Source organism: Falco rusticolus, chromosome 6 (assembly GCF_015220075.1).
Source record: "Falco rusticolus isolate bFalRus1 chromosome 6, bFalRus1.pri, whole genome shotgun sequence".
Lineage (NCBI taxonomy): Eukaryota > Metazoa > Chordata > Aves > Falconiformes > Falconidae > Falco > Falco rusticolus.
In genome coordinates this window covers 77,281,905-77,297,796 of record NC_051192.1, presented here as the reverse complement: position 1 = coordinate 77,297,796, position 15,892 = coordinate 77,281,905, and the positions used below count along the sequence as shown (strand labels likewise).

General features: G+C 41.3%; 1 protein-coding gene across 6 annotated transcripts in view; it reads right to left on the bottom strand.

Moving 5' to 3' along the window:
• The window catches only part of ADGRB3 (adhesion G protein-coupled receptor B3), a 466,021-nt gene extending 461,479 nt beyond the window's left edge, over positions 1-4,542 (bottom strand). For 2 of the 6 annotated variants that reach the window (XM_037392621.1, XM_037392626.1), the window contains exons 1-2: positions 3,548-4,539; positions 64-832 (exon numbers count right to left, since the gene is read on the bottom strand). In XM_037392621.1, coding sequence (XP_037248518.1) covers positions 64-817 — 754 coding nt within the window. In that variant the 5' untranslated portion in view covers positions 818-832; positions 3,548-4,539. Of the gene's footprint in view, positions 1-63; positions 1,117-3,547 lie in introns of those variants that run through there. The other 4 variants (XM_037392627.1, XM_037392623.1, XM_037392625.1 and 1 more) reach the window with 4 other exon arrangements.
• Positions 4,543-15,892: the final 11,350 nt, after the last annotated feature.

Genomic DNA, 15,892 nt, shown 5'->3' with positions numbered 1-15,892 from the left:
AGCTTCCCCCTGCCCCCCCCCCCCGCACCCCCCACCCATCCAACCCCTCTGAGAAGCACCTACCTTCTTTTGGTGGCCGTTTAGCTTCTCTCGTGAGGTTGCAGACCTGGGTGGTTTGCAGCTCCTGGGTCAGGCAGCCCTCGGTCTGCTCGTTGAGGGGCAGCACCACGTTATTGAGCAACACCAGGGACTGGTCGTCTATTCCCCATTCTCCCAAATGCTGAGGGCAGGTGCATTTTGTATACATGATCCCACAGGACTCGGTTCTCCCATTCTCAGATTTCAAGCAGCTCTCCAACCAAGTGCATAACACATGGCACCCAAACTGGCTTGGGCTCACCTTGTTCAACACCAAAAACTCAAAGAAGGATTTTTGGTCATCTTCTTTTTTGTGTAATCCTGGGAAATCGATAGGATAGACGCGGCGTATTTGAATAAAATTCTTATCATACTGCAGAAATACAAAAGCATTCTTGGAATCGCAGAGCTGCATTATAGAATGGTTATTTTTTAAAAGATCCTTTATTTTTTCATGGGAAAAATGATCAAACTGATAAGCCAAGAGGGAAAAGTTGGAGCAGCTGAAGTCCTTTTTGGAAAATTTCAGGTAAATACTATATTTGGTCGGATCTGGGTTTTCCAGCGTCCAAGTACAGTTTGTGAAGTTTTTAGGAAACATTTCACTTACAGAATACGATCCATAAATGACCCCCTTCACCAATGTGGAACACCAGAAGTCTTGGGCAGCATTAAATCCAAACATAACCAGTAGATAGGTGGAAAATATATAAATCAGCAAATTACGAACAGCCTTCATCCTATGTCATTTGGCCTGCAGGAGATGAAATGAAATAAAAATGCAAGTAGAATTCCACACGCATTGAAAACCAAACTCCTTCCAATATTCGAGCCAGCTGTTTTCAAGCTTGCAGTTAGAGCCCCTTTCAGAAAGAAGGGCAGGTAATTTTTATTTTATAACGCAAGGGACGGGTTTGCTGCCGTGTGCACAGCGCCATCACGTGGCCACCGCAACGGCCAAGTCCTCTACAGTCAAATTAAAAAACAACATCTATTAGATTATTAATAGGAATGTCCCCTCCTGTCTAGGATGTAGTCATCATGGCGTGTACTAGAACTGCTCAACTTAGGTAAAAACCTAGATGCCTTAGCCGACAGACCAAGAAAAGGGCAAGTTATTTATTTATTTCTTCAAAAAGTAAATAAGTAGCCTGCTGTAGTCATGTATGTGCACATACAATATGCACATGCAGAATTTCACCGGCATACAACATGGAAGACAGCAGCATCTGTTGTGGTGTATTAATTTTCTATTAAGTCTGAGAAGTAACTGTGAACAATTACAGCCATAATTTCAAAATGCACAATTATTTGTTAACAGATGGAACATTATCTCCCACACGCCTACACGCCTTTGCCCTGGCCACCAGGTATACAGAGGTCTCTACAAAATCAGGAAATACTGAGATTAATGTATTAATAAAATTTTGAGACTACTGGAAAAAGAAACAAAGACAGATGGATGAAACTAGTGCTGGTCTGATACTACCGCTAAGTGCCAGCTTAAGATAATAATTTCAGTGTGCTTCAGCCTCTAAGGATGTATAAACTGGATCACTATTAGCATCTACGACCCGTAGCTCTGTATAGCTGGCAGTGCTACAGTAGGATCTCTGCACCTATTGGACTGCACTTGCCCTCTTACTATGAATATCTTGGACTGTCTGATTAGCTCCTGTGTTTTGCAGACGTGCGCTTCAATGATGAAAGACACGCTGCATTTTCTCTGCTAGTATCTCCAAATAAAGCTGTTTTACTGCACCTGTCAGCCGTCACAGCCTCCACATGCTCTGTCCTCTTAACAGTGGCCTAGGTTAATAAAGCAAACCTTAGTTATATTTACCTGTGTAATGTTATCCCAAAAATTCGAATGGAATGATTTCAGCATTAACCTTTGCGAAGTTGCTTATCTCTCACAAATGAGTAGCTTTCACCTTCAGCTTTTAAATGTAAGCAGACAGGAGTGATGCCAACCTAATTTCAAAACTCTCTAGACAGCAGTCTCTTCCACTGTTGCTCTGTAAGCAGAGGCAGACATACACACAGAGGCACTGTTACTGAGTTTTGATCTGTGTCTCTGCCTAGCTTTTCATTTCCTCACCAAACAGCAAGGCATCTTCTGTCTCCCATTGCGTAACACACAGCAAATCACTGGATTAAGCTCCCTTGAAGAGATTTTCGTATCTCCTAGATTATAATTCAAACTCTGAATCTTGAAACGGGCAAAGCAGCACCAGCTCTAACCCCCTTTATTAGTGGAGGTTTTTTAAAAAAGCAGAGCTGCTGCTGGGTCTATCCACATGGTCAGGTTTTCTCCTTTCTGAGCATCCATCTCAATGAACAACATGGTCCTTCTTCTCCAAATAGGGTCGGTACAGCATTTAAGGTTTTTTTTTTAAAAGAAACTTATTGGGAATTCTGGAAACAATTTTCCCTTTGCTGAAGCACTTTGCAGGCAATGCAGTTCTGCGCAGTGTTGTTCAGGATGGTGTAGGCGTTGAAAGCCAATGTGACAATAAGTATCTAAATTAGGTATTTCACCCATGAAAAAGGATTAATTTTATAATCTGGGAAGTAAAAAGGGGGCTTAGTTGCTTTTCTGTTTGAAAAGGAGAAAAGGCTCCAACTTTTCTCATCCTGTGTAATATTTGCACTAGAAAAATAAAGACATCTGCAGTGCTAGGCTGTTTTCTATGAAGAAACGTAATCAAATAGCCCTCATTTTAGTTGTGCATTTGTTCATGAAAGGCTACTGAAATGCAACATAGTCCTAATCGCTCTCTCCCTCTGTGTATGACACACACACACATGCACACACACACACGAATTCAGTGTGCTGGCAGCATTTCAGTTAGTTTGCACTGCTGCTAGATTCTAGAGTGAATCTGCTCATTGAAAGGATTAGGCACTCAGATTAAAAAGATCTTCCTTTTCCATGGAGGAGGGAGTTAACGAACGGCCACAGAGGCTTAAGGTTGCCCATTTTGGAAGGGGGAGAATCCTCTTCTGCTGAAAAGCAAACCGGCGTTTAGTTTGGATATTCCCCAAACTGATTTTCTAGGCGACACTGTAGTTTAGCTGAACATAGACGGCGCCATCACTCCACTTATTTTTTTCCCCCAAAAGAAGACCCACTGACTTCTCTTATTTTAACTTCCTATTAACCTAACATCCACACCCCACCCCACCCCACCCCAAATTACCCCAATCGTGCACAAACCTCAGGTTTTCTCGGTCTCGCTGGAAATTACTCTCAGAGAAGCAGACCTGTCGCAAAACGGACTTCTCTTAACTTTTAAACTGCAGCGCTGAAGTAAATGCGAAGATCATTTTGTATGTGCTGTCTCTCCCTCTATCCAGCAACAGCCTGTCCCCCTCCTCCGCCGCCTCCACCCCGGAATCCCAAGCTAAAAGCTCTCCAGTCATAATCCCTGGAAATGGGAAATGGAAATGCCCCGGGCACCCTTACCTTCCACTCCGAAAGCTGTCAGGCTATTTCTCTAAAACACTAGCACCACAGGCACACGTCCCAACAACAGTGATGGAGAGATTCCCCTTCTGTCGGAAGCACCGTTTCCCATTTTCCCCGGCTCAGGTTCAAAACCAAGATTAAAAAAAGCAGCAGAAGATAAAAAACGCAGCGAGAAAACCCCCGCACGCCACACACACACACCACCGAGGAAAAAAAGCAGCTTTGGCTCCGGATCCACCAAATCCAACCACATGAAGGGAAAGAAGAAAAAACCAAAAAATACCACCTCAAACCAGCGAGCTTGCAGGGGAAAAAAATTGGAAGTGGCTGAGCAAGCGAAGGGTTTGTTGTTGTTGTTGTTTTGGGATATATTTTTTTGTTTGTTTGTTTTTTACTTGAAACAAAGTCTCAGCACAGCAGCCCGATGAGCGGCGATGCCAGGCAGGCGACGGTTTGAGAGGAGGACTAAGGCGCTAGTGCAGATTTGTTGGTGGGTTTTTTTTGTTGTTGTTGTTACTAATAGACTTATTCCTCTTTCCTGCCTCCTCCTCCCCCCTCAGGCACTGATGGCCGGACAGCGGCGGGGGGGGTCCTTGGCTGCCGATGTCGGGAAGCGGTGTGAACGCCGGGCGCGCAGGGAGTACGGAGGGAGCGGGAGCGCGTCTCTGCTGCTGCGTGTGTGTGTGTGTGTGTGTGCGCGCGTGTGCGTGTGCGCGCGTGTGCGTGTGTGAGAGCCAGCCAGCCAGCCAGCGAGCCTCCGTGGGTGCCGATGTGTGAGTGCGCGCCTGTGCGCGCCCCCCCTGCGCGCCCCCCCGCCGCCCGCTGGGCGCGGGGGGTGGCTGCGCGCCCCCTCTCCCGGGGCGGCGTGCGCGCCGCTGCGCCCTGCACCGCGCGTGTGCGCGCCCGTGTGAGTGTGCGTGTGTGCCGGGCGCTCCGCCCGGCTCCGGCAGCAGGGCCCGCGGTGCGTTTCGCACGTCACGGCCGCTCGGCACCGAGCACGTCCCAGAAACGTTGTTTTCTGCGTCCGGGAGGCCCTTCTGGCCCCGGTTCCCAGCGCTGGGGCCGGATGCGCCCCGGCATGAGAGAAACTCGCGGGCGGGGAGCGGGGGAAACGGGGCCGGCGGGGCGGGGAGGGGGGGAAGCCCGCACTTGATCTCCTTCCTCCTGTTCTTTCTTCTGAAGCATAAACCTCCCCACCCCCCCACCCCGTCGCAGCCCCAGGAGCTGTCAGTTCGGCACCGCGATGCAGATTAACTGATACAGGGCTCTGAGGATAAACCCTTTCAAACTGCCGCCTGCCTTTCACTGGAAACAATAGCAATTTTCTCAGCGAGGCTGCAATTAACGCCGTATTTGTTCCCTGCCAGAGATAAGGCTGTGTCTGCATCGCGGCTGCATTCGTTCCCCGGCTGCCGCCGTCCGGCCGCTCGGCACGGCCGGTGCCGCGGGGCCCACCGCGGGGGTGGGGGTGGGGGTGGGGGTGGGAGAGCCGCTGGATGCGGCGGGGCTGCCCGGGGCGGGGGTGCCGGGTACCCGGCGGGGGAGACGCGCAGCTCCCGCCACCGGCCCCGGCCGCCGAGCCGCAAGCGGAGTTTGCGAGGCGACAGCGGCTCTAGTAGCGCCGTTTGCGGCGGGTGGGGCCCGAAAGGCGAGGGAGGTTTGTGGAAGAAGCCTTGCCACAACGAAGGCAGACATGCCCCCTCCCCCCCCCCCCCCCCCCCCACTTTTGTTTTATTATTTTATTTTATTTTAGCACAGCTAGGTAGGGTTGGATACGTATTTTCTCCCTCCCCTCCGGCCGTGTCTCTCCTGCTCCCCAGGGCGGGTTGAGTTGTCCTCTGGCCCTTCCCGCTGGCGTGAGACATCAGGGCAGTCTACGCGACAGCAGATATCCGGCGTGAAAATTAGGAGATGACATTTTAATAAATACTGCTGTCAGTCACGGGCTAGCAGCCTGGCTGCGGTGCGCTCCCAGCGCTGCGTGCAGCACGGAGAACAAAGCCTCGCCGCGGCTGTGCGGCCCCGCTCCCTGTCACAGCCCCTGTGCCTCCCGAGTTCCCGTGAAACATGACTGCGTGGTTTTCAACGCGCCCTCCCACCCAGCCCGATGAAACGAAAATTTAAACTTCTGGATGATATCCAAACCAATCCGTCCTTAAAGCAAACAGTTTTCTCCCCTACACCCCCACCCTAGCCCCTGCAAGGTTTGAATTCCGGTAGTGCAGAGCTTTTATGATTACAATTACATGCTGCACAAATTCTGATCAGAGGTATTACTGGTCACAAACCCTTTCTGACCAAAGTAAACAAAAGCACGGTTATAGCTTTTTACTGTATTTTCCGTAGGTACAAGCTGTAAACCACATCCTCGCTAGCTTTTACAAACATAAATACTTTATGCCCCTGTTGTCAAAATAAAACAAAAAATATCTACCCGAACCATGGAAAATGTGAGAGATCAGCATGATCTATGCCCAGCAAATACAATGCAATGAAAACTGACCTATTACTGGCTTAGAGATAACCATATTCTCTCACATTTGGTGGCACCGCATATTATCTGTGGGTGATCATCATATAGGTTGAAATGCTTCAAGGGAAGTTTGGTTCATTGACAGGTTGGTATGAGCAGAACAAATCAAAGGTGTAAATACAATGCGGCATTTAAATACTTTTTTCATACCCTTTATATTAAATGAAGAACTTGAGGGGAAGTCACAGAAAAAAACATCCTGAAAGAACTCTTTCACCTGTTTCCTACAGCACTGGTAAGTTGCAGCTGCTTCAAATATGAGTGGAAATGAAAATTAATAAATAAACAATGTATGGTAAACCCTTGTCTTTAGCAATCTCCTAGGTATCCCAATACGGTGATTAACTTCCACTTTTCAATTTTGTGAAGACACAGCAATGCTGGAGAGGAATCTGGGAGGGAAGACTCCTTAACCTCTTGTCTATGAACTGAAGGAAGGGATGGAAGGTGCACAAGTCATATTTAGGTTAACTGTGGGAGCTGAAGAACAGAGGGGTAGGATGGTCTGGTCTGGTCTGGTCTGGTCTGGTCTGGTCTGGTCTGGTCTGGTCTGGTCTGGTCTGGGATGGGATAGGAGGGCAGCACAGAGCACTCTTCAGATTTCTTCTCAAAATTTGTTGCGATTAGACTTGAACAATGCAGGTTTTAATTACTGGAACAAACTAAGATAAGCTAACCATTTGTAAGTACACAAATATCCATGATCCACTTGTAGGTATCTTTCTACTTGAACTGAGGCCAACTTCAGAAATATGTTTGCTAGGTGTCATGCAGCTGCATTTGAGATAACAAAACCCTGGAATTTTGATAGTCTAGAAGGGAGAATCAGGATATGTTTAAGTCTACAAGATATAAATAAATAGAAATGTAGCTGTGTTTGTTTAAATTGGACATGCAGATTATTTGTGTTTGGACTGCTTGTGTTTTGTATGTATGTTTAGTGCTAAACTAAAGTCTGAAGGGCAAAGGTAAAGGGAACCTGTGCACATTATATGGAAATATTGAGTAGATCCAACTTGTTTGAGTACCTCTGCTAAAACCTAGGAGTAAAGTATTAATAAAATTCTACACTGTTTTGTGGGAGAACTGTCAGAACTGCATGGCACATGTGGTGCCATCTGTACCACAAAGTAAGTATCAAGGCACTGAAAGAAGTGTTATGTCACTCAGTAGTAGTGTGGTAGGGATAGGCACAACATAGTGCATGCTAAATTTATAGTGCTGCTTTCTAGACTTGATGTGATTGTTTCAGCAAGGTTGGGCTTGATCCAAACTAGGAAAGAGGTAGGAGAGCAATATTTTTAAGTAATTTTTCTATTAGTGAGAAAAATGAGGCTTACCCAATTTAATATGTTGGATGGAATATAACAAACAGTTTGTTTAGTTGCCGCCCCACCCCCCACCCCCCACCCCCAGCTACAGTAGCACTTTGAGATCTTTTGTATCTTGGTCACAGCAGCTAGATTTCAGTTCAGGTTTTGGTGAACACAACATGAAATTCAACACACTTGTACTTGGAATTATAATTCACTGACATTTTTAATGCACATTTTAAAGGGGAGGCCACAGTTTAAAGTAAGTGGCTTTGGAGAACGGACTGTTCTCTAACTCAATCACCTGTCACCCTTAGGGGGACTCTTTTCAAGTCAAGGTCACTGTTGCAGCCTTTAAGCAAATAAGACAGTCTATCTCCAACACTGAAGGCACACATTAAAAAAAAAATCATAAAAAGTTTTTTCAACAAAGATTTTCATAGTTTGTTCTTCATTCTTTATTATTATCATCATATTTAACTGACTACACAGTCACAGACATGTCGCTGTTTTATGCACAATAATGGAAATCATGGTTATAGAGTCAACTTGCAGGTAAGGGTCAAGTGGTATTTTTACCAAGCTTCTTGTCTTATATAGAAGTGGCACCAGTCTGTTCCCCACATCCAACTTAGACATTCAAGGCCCTTCAAAATCCCCCCTGGCAATCATAGACTTTCTAGTCTGCCTCACAGGTTCTGCTGCATAACTCCGAATTTCTATAAGAACAGTATTTCCTTGCTATAAGTCAGGGAAAATTTTAAATCCAAAGCTAGTGTGACTATCTCAAGAGAAATGCTATATAATTTAGTCTGAAATGAAGAAACGAAATGGAAGATGCATGCCATATTATGTCTATTATAAAATTAAATAAATACCTAAATATGAAAAGAAGAAAAATCTTTTGTTGCTCTTAACAGGTTGAGCACGAGTGTAAATTTGAAAGAATTTCATAGACTTGCATACATTTTCTGGTCCAGTATCTTACAAACTATTAAGAAATGTTGCATTTCTCTACTAAGTTCAGGTTCTAAGTGAATTTCACCATTATTAATTTTTTCTCTGTCATCAAGAGGAAATACGAATTTAATAAATGATGTGTTATATTCTGCCTTCTCAATTCTAAATATCTTTTGAAAAATTATATGAGTATATTTGAATTGTATTAGAGAAGTGATTTGTATTTTTATAAATAGTTAATAATGCAGCACCAGTAGATGGTGCTCAAGAATATATAGCATAACTGAGGGGTAGGGGTGATTAAAAAGTTTTATTTTAAAATTGAAAAAATTCAGGGAAAGTGTTGGTTTTCTTTTGAGAAGTTGATTTTTCATCAGAAAACAATGTCCCCTTCCAAATGTCAAGCAAACCTTTGGCTGGTTGACAATACTCATATTGAAAAGCTCAGTGATTTTCTTGCTTGCTTGTGTGTTTTCGTTCTTTGTATGGCTTCTTCAGTGCAGGTTCTTACAAGAACTTTTAAATTCTGCTTCTGGCTTTAACTATTTTGATGTTATTCAATCACAATTATTGGGGTAGAAACAGTGAAATTCATGCAATAGGTGACACTAGGAGCATGGGCAAAAGGGGTCTGAATCACATCTGAGGACTGTGCAGCATCCTACTTCAGTCAGAAGTGCTTGAACACTCCAGAGGAAGGTGCACAAAACCCAGAATAAGAATATTTTTGACAATCTGGCTTTGTAAAATCTCACCTAGTCTCCAGTATTCAGAGATCTATTTAAGTCTCCAAATTAGTTTCAGTTCCCCTGCAATACTCATTTGACTAGTTTAACTCCATATGTTCTTATTACCCACACAAGCATCTAGTTCTTTTCATTCTTAATTTTTTCTAGCTCAACATAATCAAATAATGAGTCCCACAGCATAAATGTATAGTATGTGAAAACTGACGTGTATTGCTTCTGTTAGATTTGCTGCCTTTTGAGGTAATTATGTGTCACTGTATTCTTGTATTAAGGCAGGGAGAAATGAGATTACGGCTTACTTCTAGCAATTATGTCATATATTTTTCTCATGCCTCTTTTTAATTTCCTTTTTAAGATAATTCCAGTTATTCCAATCTATTTCCACAAAACCATGCTTTTTAAAGAACTTCTATCATTCTTGTCACTGTTTTTTTAAATACCCTCTGGTTTTCTGATATCTTTCTAAGATGTAGAAACCAGTACAGCACACAGTAGTTCAGATGAGGCTACAGCACTGATTTATATAACATTGTTTTTCTGTATCATCTCAGTCCTGTTCTTGATTCATTTTAATATCTTACTTTTTCTGATAGCTGCTACACTGAACAGAGCTGCTACACGGAACATAGACACAGCTGCCTATGTCTCTTCTTTTTATCGGTCTCCTGTGAGAAAATTTGTCAAGGCCTTTAGGAAGTTTAAATAAATGATGTCAATTGGTTCTCCTTTGACCACCATGGTAGTTTACTGATGTGTTGAAAACATTCTAATAGACGAGTGAGGTAGCATCTTCCTTTGCACAGATCTCAGTCTTCTGAGTTGTTTATTTTCTTATTTTTAATTTGCCAGGTATAGATGTAGGATTTATGAATCTTTGATTCACTGATTCATCCTAAAGCCTTTTTATAATAAATGTGAAACATTTGCTACTCTCTCCTTCCAGTAGAGGAGTTGTTTTTCAATTAGAGATTTCATAGCTCAACGACTTCTTGTTCAAGATTTTCAGTCCTGGTGGCTTCCTGCTTTTTAAATGATTGATTTGTTCCAGCACCTCTTCATCTGATAGTACCTCATTTTTATTACCTAAGAGTGGATATCTCCCTAACATCCGCTATTGTGAATGCTGATGCATATAAATCTTCTATCTTCTTAGCAATGTCCTTCTCTTCCTTAATTGCTGTCTTTAGTCTCTGCAGTTCCCAGAAGACATAGCGGCTTTTATAAGCTTCTTGCTTTTGGTAAATTTAAGGGGTTTCTTTTAATTAGTTTTTACATTTTTAACCATTTGATTTTCAGCAGGTACCTTTGTTGTCAAGTTTTCCTTCTTACCTCTTTACTATTATAGCTTGTGATTGTTTTCCTCATTTCATGAAAACTGCCTTGGCAGATTTTTACAGTTCTCTGCTCAGCTTAAGTAGCATATCAGATCCTTTCATTTCACTCCATGGGTTTGCAACTTACCTTCCTTGTTTATCTCCTCCCCTCCCCCATATGTGCATTTATCAATGGAAATATCCTTGGTTTGGGGAGCAACATGAATGCCACATATAAGGACCCTGCTGTCTTTAATTCTGATACTAGGGTTGGTTTTTTTGACTAATACACATTTTATTGAATACCTCTGTCCAAAGGTTAGGGTCGTGACATTTTTTGCATATTTAACTCTTGCTAGATGCGTTTAACCTCATTATTTTAGGATGACTTTACATATAAGTCTGGATATTCTTAACCCTTGACTTCTTTCTGGTTATTGTGATTGAAGTCTAAAGGTTTGTCTAAACTGCTTTAATAAGGTACTACAACTTATCAAGCTGAACTGATTGATTTAAGGCTGTCTTATGTCCTCCAAGGTGACAGCCATTTCTCAGAATAGTCATCTTTCAATTATGTGCTGTTTCAGGAAGTAACTTCCTATTGTTCTGAGAAATTATATCTTTGAGTTTGCCATTTATAGATTTGATTTGTTTCTAACTGGGTTGCCTAAGATCTGTGATTATCCTGTGTTGTTAAGTTTTCTTGCTTTTTTCCTTTTCAACGCTGCACACTTACTATCCTGGTTGTGACCTGCATTCTTTGGAACATGCTTTCCTGTACCCTGGGCTTCCATTCTCAAGCACGGCCCTCTTCAGTTAGAGGGGGGTTTCCACACTGAAATTTGTTGAATCTTTTATGAACAGAGCAAAATTCCTTGCAGGACTGGTTTATTCTGTTATTCTAGGACAGTTTACAACAAAGCACTGTAGGAATTTATTTATTTATTTCTCTATCTATCTATTTATTTATTTATTAATGTATTTCTCCAGTAATTTTCCTGTGCTACCACACTTGTGACAATAAATAAACCCTTCTTCTATCAGAAAGATTTCTATTTCACTTATTTTGCTTTTAAGTTGTAATTTCACAAAAATATTTGCAGTTCTTTATTATGACCAGATGTCATTCTATGGCATCTTTCCTGAATTTGTGCTTCCTCAGTTGCATTTTTCATGGATACACAGAAGTACTTGTATTACCAGTAACATTTGTAGATGACTTGGTGTTCTTTGGCTCTTGTTTATTAGGTGATAGAACATTTTTTTCTAGTCTTTCAATCTATGAAATCTATATTTTCAGTACTTGCATATATAATGGTTGTAATTTGAAAACAAACTTGTCACTAGTTCATAGTTGCACATACTCCGGTGGTAAGATTCTAACTAGTTGTACTGTTGTATGGCTGTAGAGCTAGGAAGAACTCATTGCAGTCCCTACATGTGGGCTATATCATAAGCTTTACCAAATTAATTGGAGAATATTTATGCAAAGATCACTATAAAAACAAGGTCACTGTTTTCATGTTAATTATCTAAATGCACTAAAATCCTCTTTATACTGGGAAGAGGACAAATATTTTAAAAATGCCCTTTCATCTCTGATGTTATTAATCTACTCTAGAATATTGCCTAGTCATTAATCAAATTGAACTGTGATAAATACAGAAATCTTGTGTTGTTTTGGCATGCTCTACTAAAAAGAAATAAATCTGGAGTTAATGCTGAATCTATATTTAATGTCCTTCATTTTGCTTATGTAGTCTGGAGAAGAGTGATTTTATGTACTTTGTGTGGTGGTGTTGAGATCACTTATCACAGAGGCCAGTGTTAAAAGATGGTGTCTTGCATTGAGTTTTTCCTCGCATTAGTGAAAATGAAGGGCTGATAATCCTATCTAAAGCTTACCTTTCCACTGCTAGGAAGAATTTAGTGTTTAAAATGCACAAAATGTGTTGTTTGTTCTCTACCAAGTTCAGCTCTGATCTCTGTTTTAAGGTGTCGCTCAAGGTATCAATAGAAAGTCTTGTTTAAACAAAATCTTAGTGGAAGACATGGGTTCAAATTCCTTTTTTTTTTTAGAGTTTGAAACATGCTTTTCTTTTTTTCTCGTAACTTGTTAAGCCAGCAAAAAGGATACCAGTATTTTGTTAGGGGACTAACAAGGGTATCCTCAATTTTTGTTGTTCCTCTTAGGCCTCATTCAGTCCACAATGTCTATTCAGCACAAAATACAGGAAGTTTATTCAAAAGTAGCACCAGAATCTAAGTGACTCTCTATTCCCTTATGTCTTTGGTTCTACTGAGTGGAACTACAGAGTATGGTGGCACCATTACTGCCATTATTACCATTGAAAAAGTATGGCCTGCTCATTTCCTTAAAAGAAAGTTTCCATGAATCTGATTTGAGGAGAGGATTCTGAATTGTGTGTCCTGGGCATGAGGAAATGGTAGTTTAAAATGAATTTTTGGGAGATTTAAGGCAAATTCTTTGTAGTATTATCCCCAGTTATCTGGGGCTTTAGGATGCCCCTCACTAAGCGTGCTGACTTTTTGAAGCATGTAAGTCTTCCCAAGAACCTTACTGTAAGGAAAACCTTTGTTGGAGCTCAGACCTCCAAATTCCAAACTAAGGAAAGGGAATTGAAATCTTACCGTAGTCCTACTCTGCATGCTTCTTTGACCCAAATGCGTACATTTCTATAAAAATAAATGAGTATGTGGTGTGTTTAAGGACAGTATTTTCTCAAATAACCAGTTTTTCCATGGAAAAGCCATTCCAGGATTAGCTGAGTCAGCCAGGAACCTTCAGCCTGGGAGGAAAAAAAGGACACATTATGACGCTATGGTACTGAAGACTCATAAGTGGCAAGGAAAGATGATAGGGACTGAGTATTTATGGTCTTTTCTAGCAAAAGGAACAGCAGGCTTACAATAAAGGTGGAAGGAGTCATGCTCAAAACAGAAGAGGTGACTCTTCATGCAGTAGGTAATCAACCTTTGAAACTTTTTGCAGAAGGATGTTGTAGATAAACATTTTCATAGACTTGGGGAGACTGGACAAGCATATGAAAGAGAAATCCAATGATGGTGGTGGTGAGGGGAGTGTCAATAAGTATGCAAATTCATATCCACTTCAGGAATTACCCTGAGCTGAAAACAGTTAGACGTTGGGAATGTATTAGGGGAGAATCTTCCCTTGTTCTTACTCCTCCTTCAACATTTACTACAATCACTTCTGAAGCAGAATGTGAGGCTGGGTAAACCTTTAGTTTGGTGTAGTATGACCGTTTTCATCTTCACTCTTTTGGGGTATTTTAATACTGAAAAACTGAGAGGTAGATTTTCAGAGGTGCAGATCATAGAATCAGTTGGAATTTGGAGTGAAGCACTGGTCATCAATGTCTGGAATGTCAAGACCTAAGTATTTCAGTTTGAAAATGTTGGCTGAGTGCCTGTAATTGCCTCAAGTGAATGCACATATTTAAATAATTAAGGGTAGAGTCAGGATTCAGATCAAGTTGATAGCCAGCAAGGAAATTGTCTTTTTTCTCTATCTGAACCTCATTGGTTTTGTAAATGTAATAATAAAATGTGAACACAATGTATACTTAACATTAGCCGTATTTCCTCCAAAGTTTTAAAAAAGGCAGGAGCTATGCCCTTTTCTAAAATTGTCCAGTACCTAAATTCTGATTGAATGTGGCAAGGTTTATCTTCAGCTAAAGGAATGTTTTAGCATTGGGAATAGATGCGTATAGGTCAGAGTGACATACTTTATGATTTTGGAAGAGGATACTTAGAAGAAGAAAAAATACTGTTTTGACCAAATTTGACCAAATCCTTGGCTGCATGGTGGACATCCACAGGGTAAATTGTTTCACTGAAACAATTTGTTATAAGTTTGTGTGTATGTCATCTACAATTTTGACATCTTATCATAAAAATCATAAAAACACCTTAAAAAGAGAAAACATCACACAGTAATAGCCAAAGGCAGGAATGGCAGACACTGCTTACTGAAAGGGATAAGGCTTCTCAGATGACTGCTATTAAGTGGTTTATAGTCCTCAGTTCTACAAGGAGATGCTGTGAAGCTCAAGTACTTGATGAAAACAGATGTGAATGTATCATTCAAAGTGTAAGAAATGCAGCTTTTTGGATGTGTTGAAATACGTGTTTCAGGTCATTGTATTAGTCTTCCGAAATACTCTTGGCATGGAATTTTTGAGAAATAGCTGAGTTTACTTAATAGTGCTAAGAAATATAAAACCTGAGTCACAGAGGTATATCCTGGCAGTAACTCAGCTCATATAAATGGCATTGTACCAGTGTAAAACATATGTGAGAATAGAATCATGCTCTTGATATGCACTGCATGCTCAAACTAAAGAGTGAGAGGAGAGGAACACATTTATATTACCAAAGGGCAGAATACTCTGTAAAAATGTGGGGTATTACTGTAAAGAACCTCAGGTGGCTGTCATTGAGAGACACATTCTGACTACACTATCCAAAATATGAGAGAGTGCAAGAAAGAGACTTCCCAAATTGTCAGGCACAAGAAAAGAGTATTAGCAGGTGGATTTTTTGTTGGTTTTGTTTTTGTTTTTTTTTTTTAAGATGAAACCGATATTTGGGTGGGTGAGAAGAATGAAATGAAAGAGATGAGTTAGTTTATATAGCTGTCTACCATTGGATCAAAAATGGGTAATAAATAAAGGGAATTAACCCCAACAGAGTACATAGAAGCTATACTAAATGTATTGTATCTACTGCTAAAGAGCCATAGGGTTTTCTTTTTCATAAATACTGGCAATGTTCCTGGTTTTCCCCTGCCAATAATGTCTGGTCACACTGAAATATTTTTTCCCTCTACTTCTTCTTTCCTTCCTCTCTCCCTCTCTTCTCTCACCACATCTGCCCCCTTCCTTCCTTCTTTCCCTCTTTCTCTCTTTTCCTTCCTTCCTATCTGTACACTTGAATCTGTTATTTCACTGTTGTTAACTAGTGAATCCTAGACTTTTTGTTGAAGTGGTATTACTGAAAATTACTGGTGAATGATTTATTGGTATTATGAAAACTCCTGTTCTCTATGAATATTGCTGGACAGTAAATTTAAGTAGTGTCACTGAAGTCAGCAGATCTGTGCTGAATTAATCAGAATGGAATCTGGCCGTAAGAGTCATAAATGATAAAGTTGTTTGCAGGCTTGCAACAGATCCTGAATGGATGGCTCAGTATAAGTTCCTTCAGACTGGCCTAACTGGACATTGCCTTTATTTTAGAGGGTGTCACCCTCACACAGAGTGACTCAGCTTCAAAATTTATTTGGTCTTGGTTTCTCTGATGTGTTAGCTAATCAGGGTAAAATTCAATATTTGATTCCACATGAAATTACGAGTTTTCAGTGTATCAATACCAGAATGATTATCTGATCTCCCATCAGTTTAGCATAATATCAGATATTCCAGTTG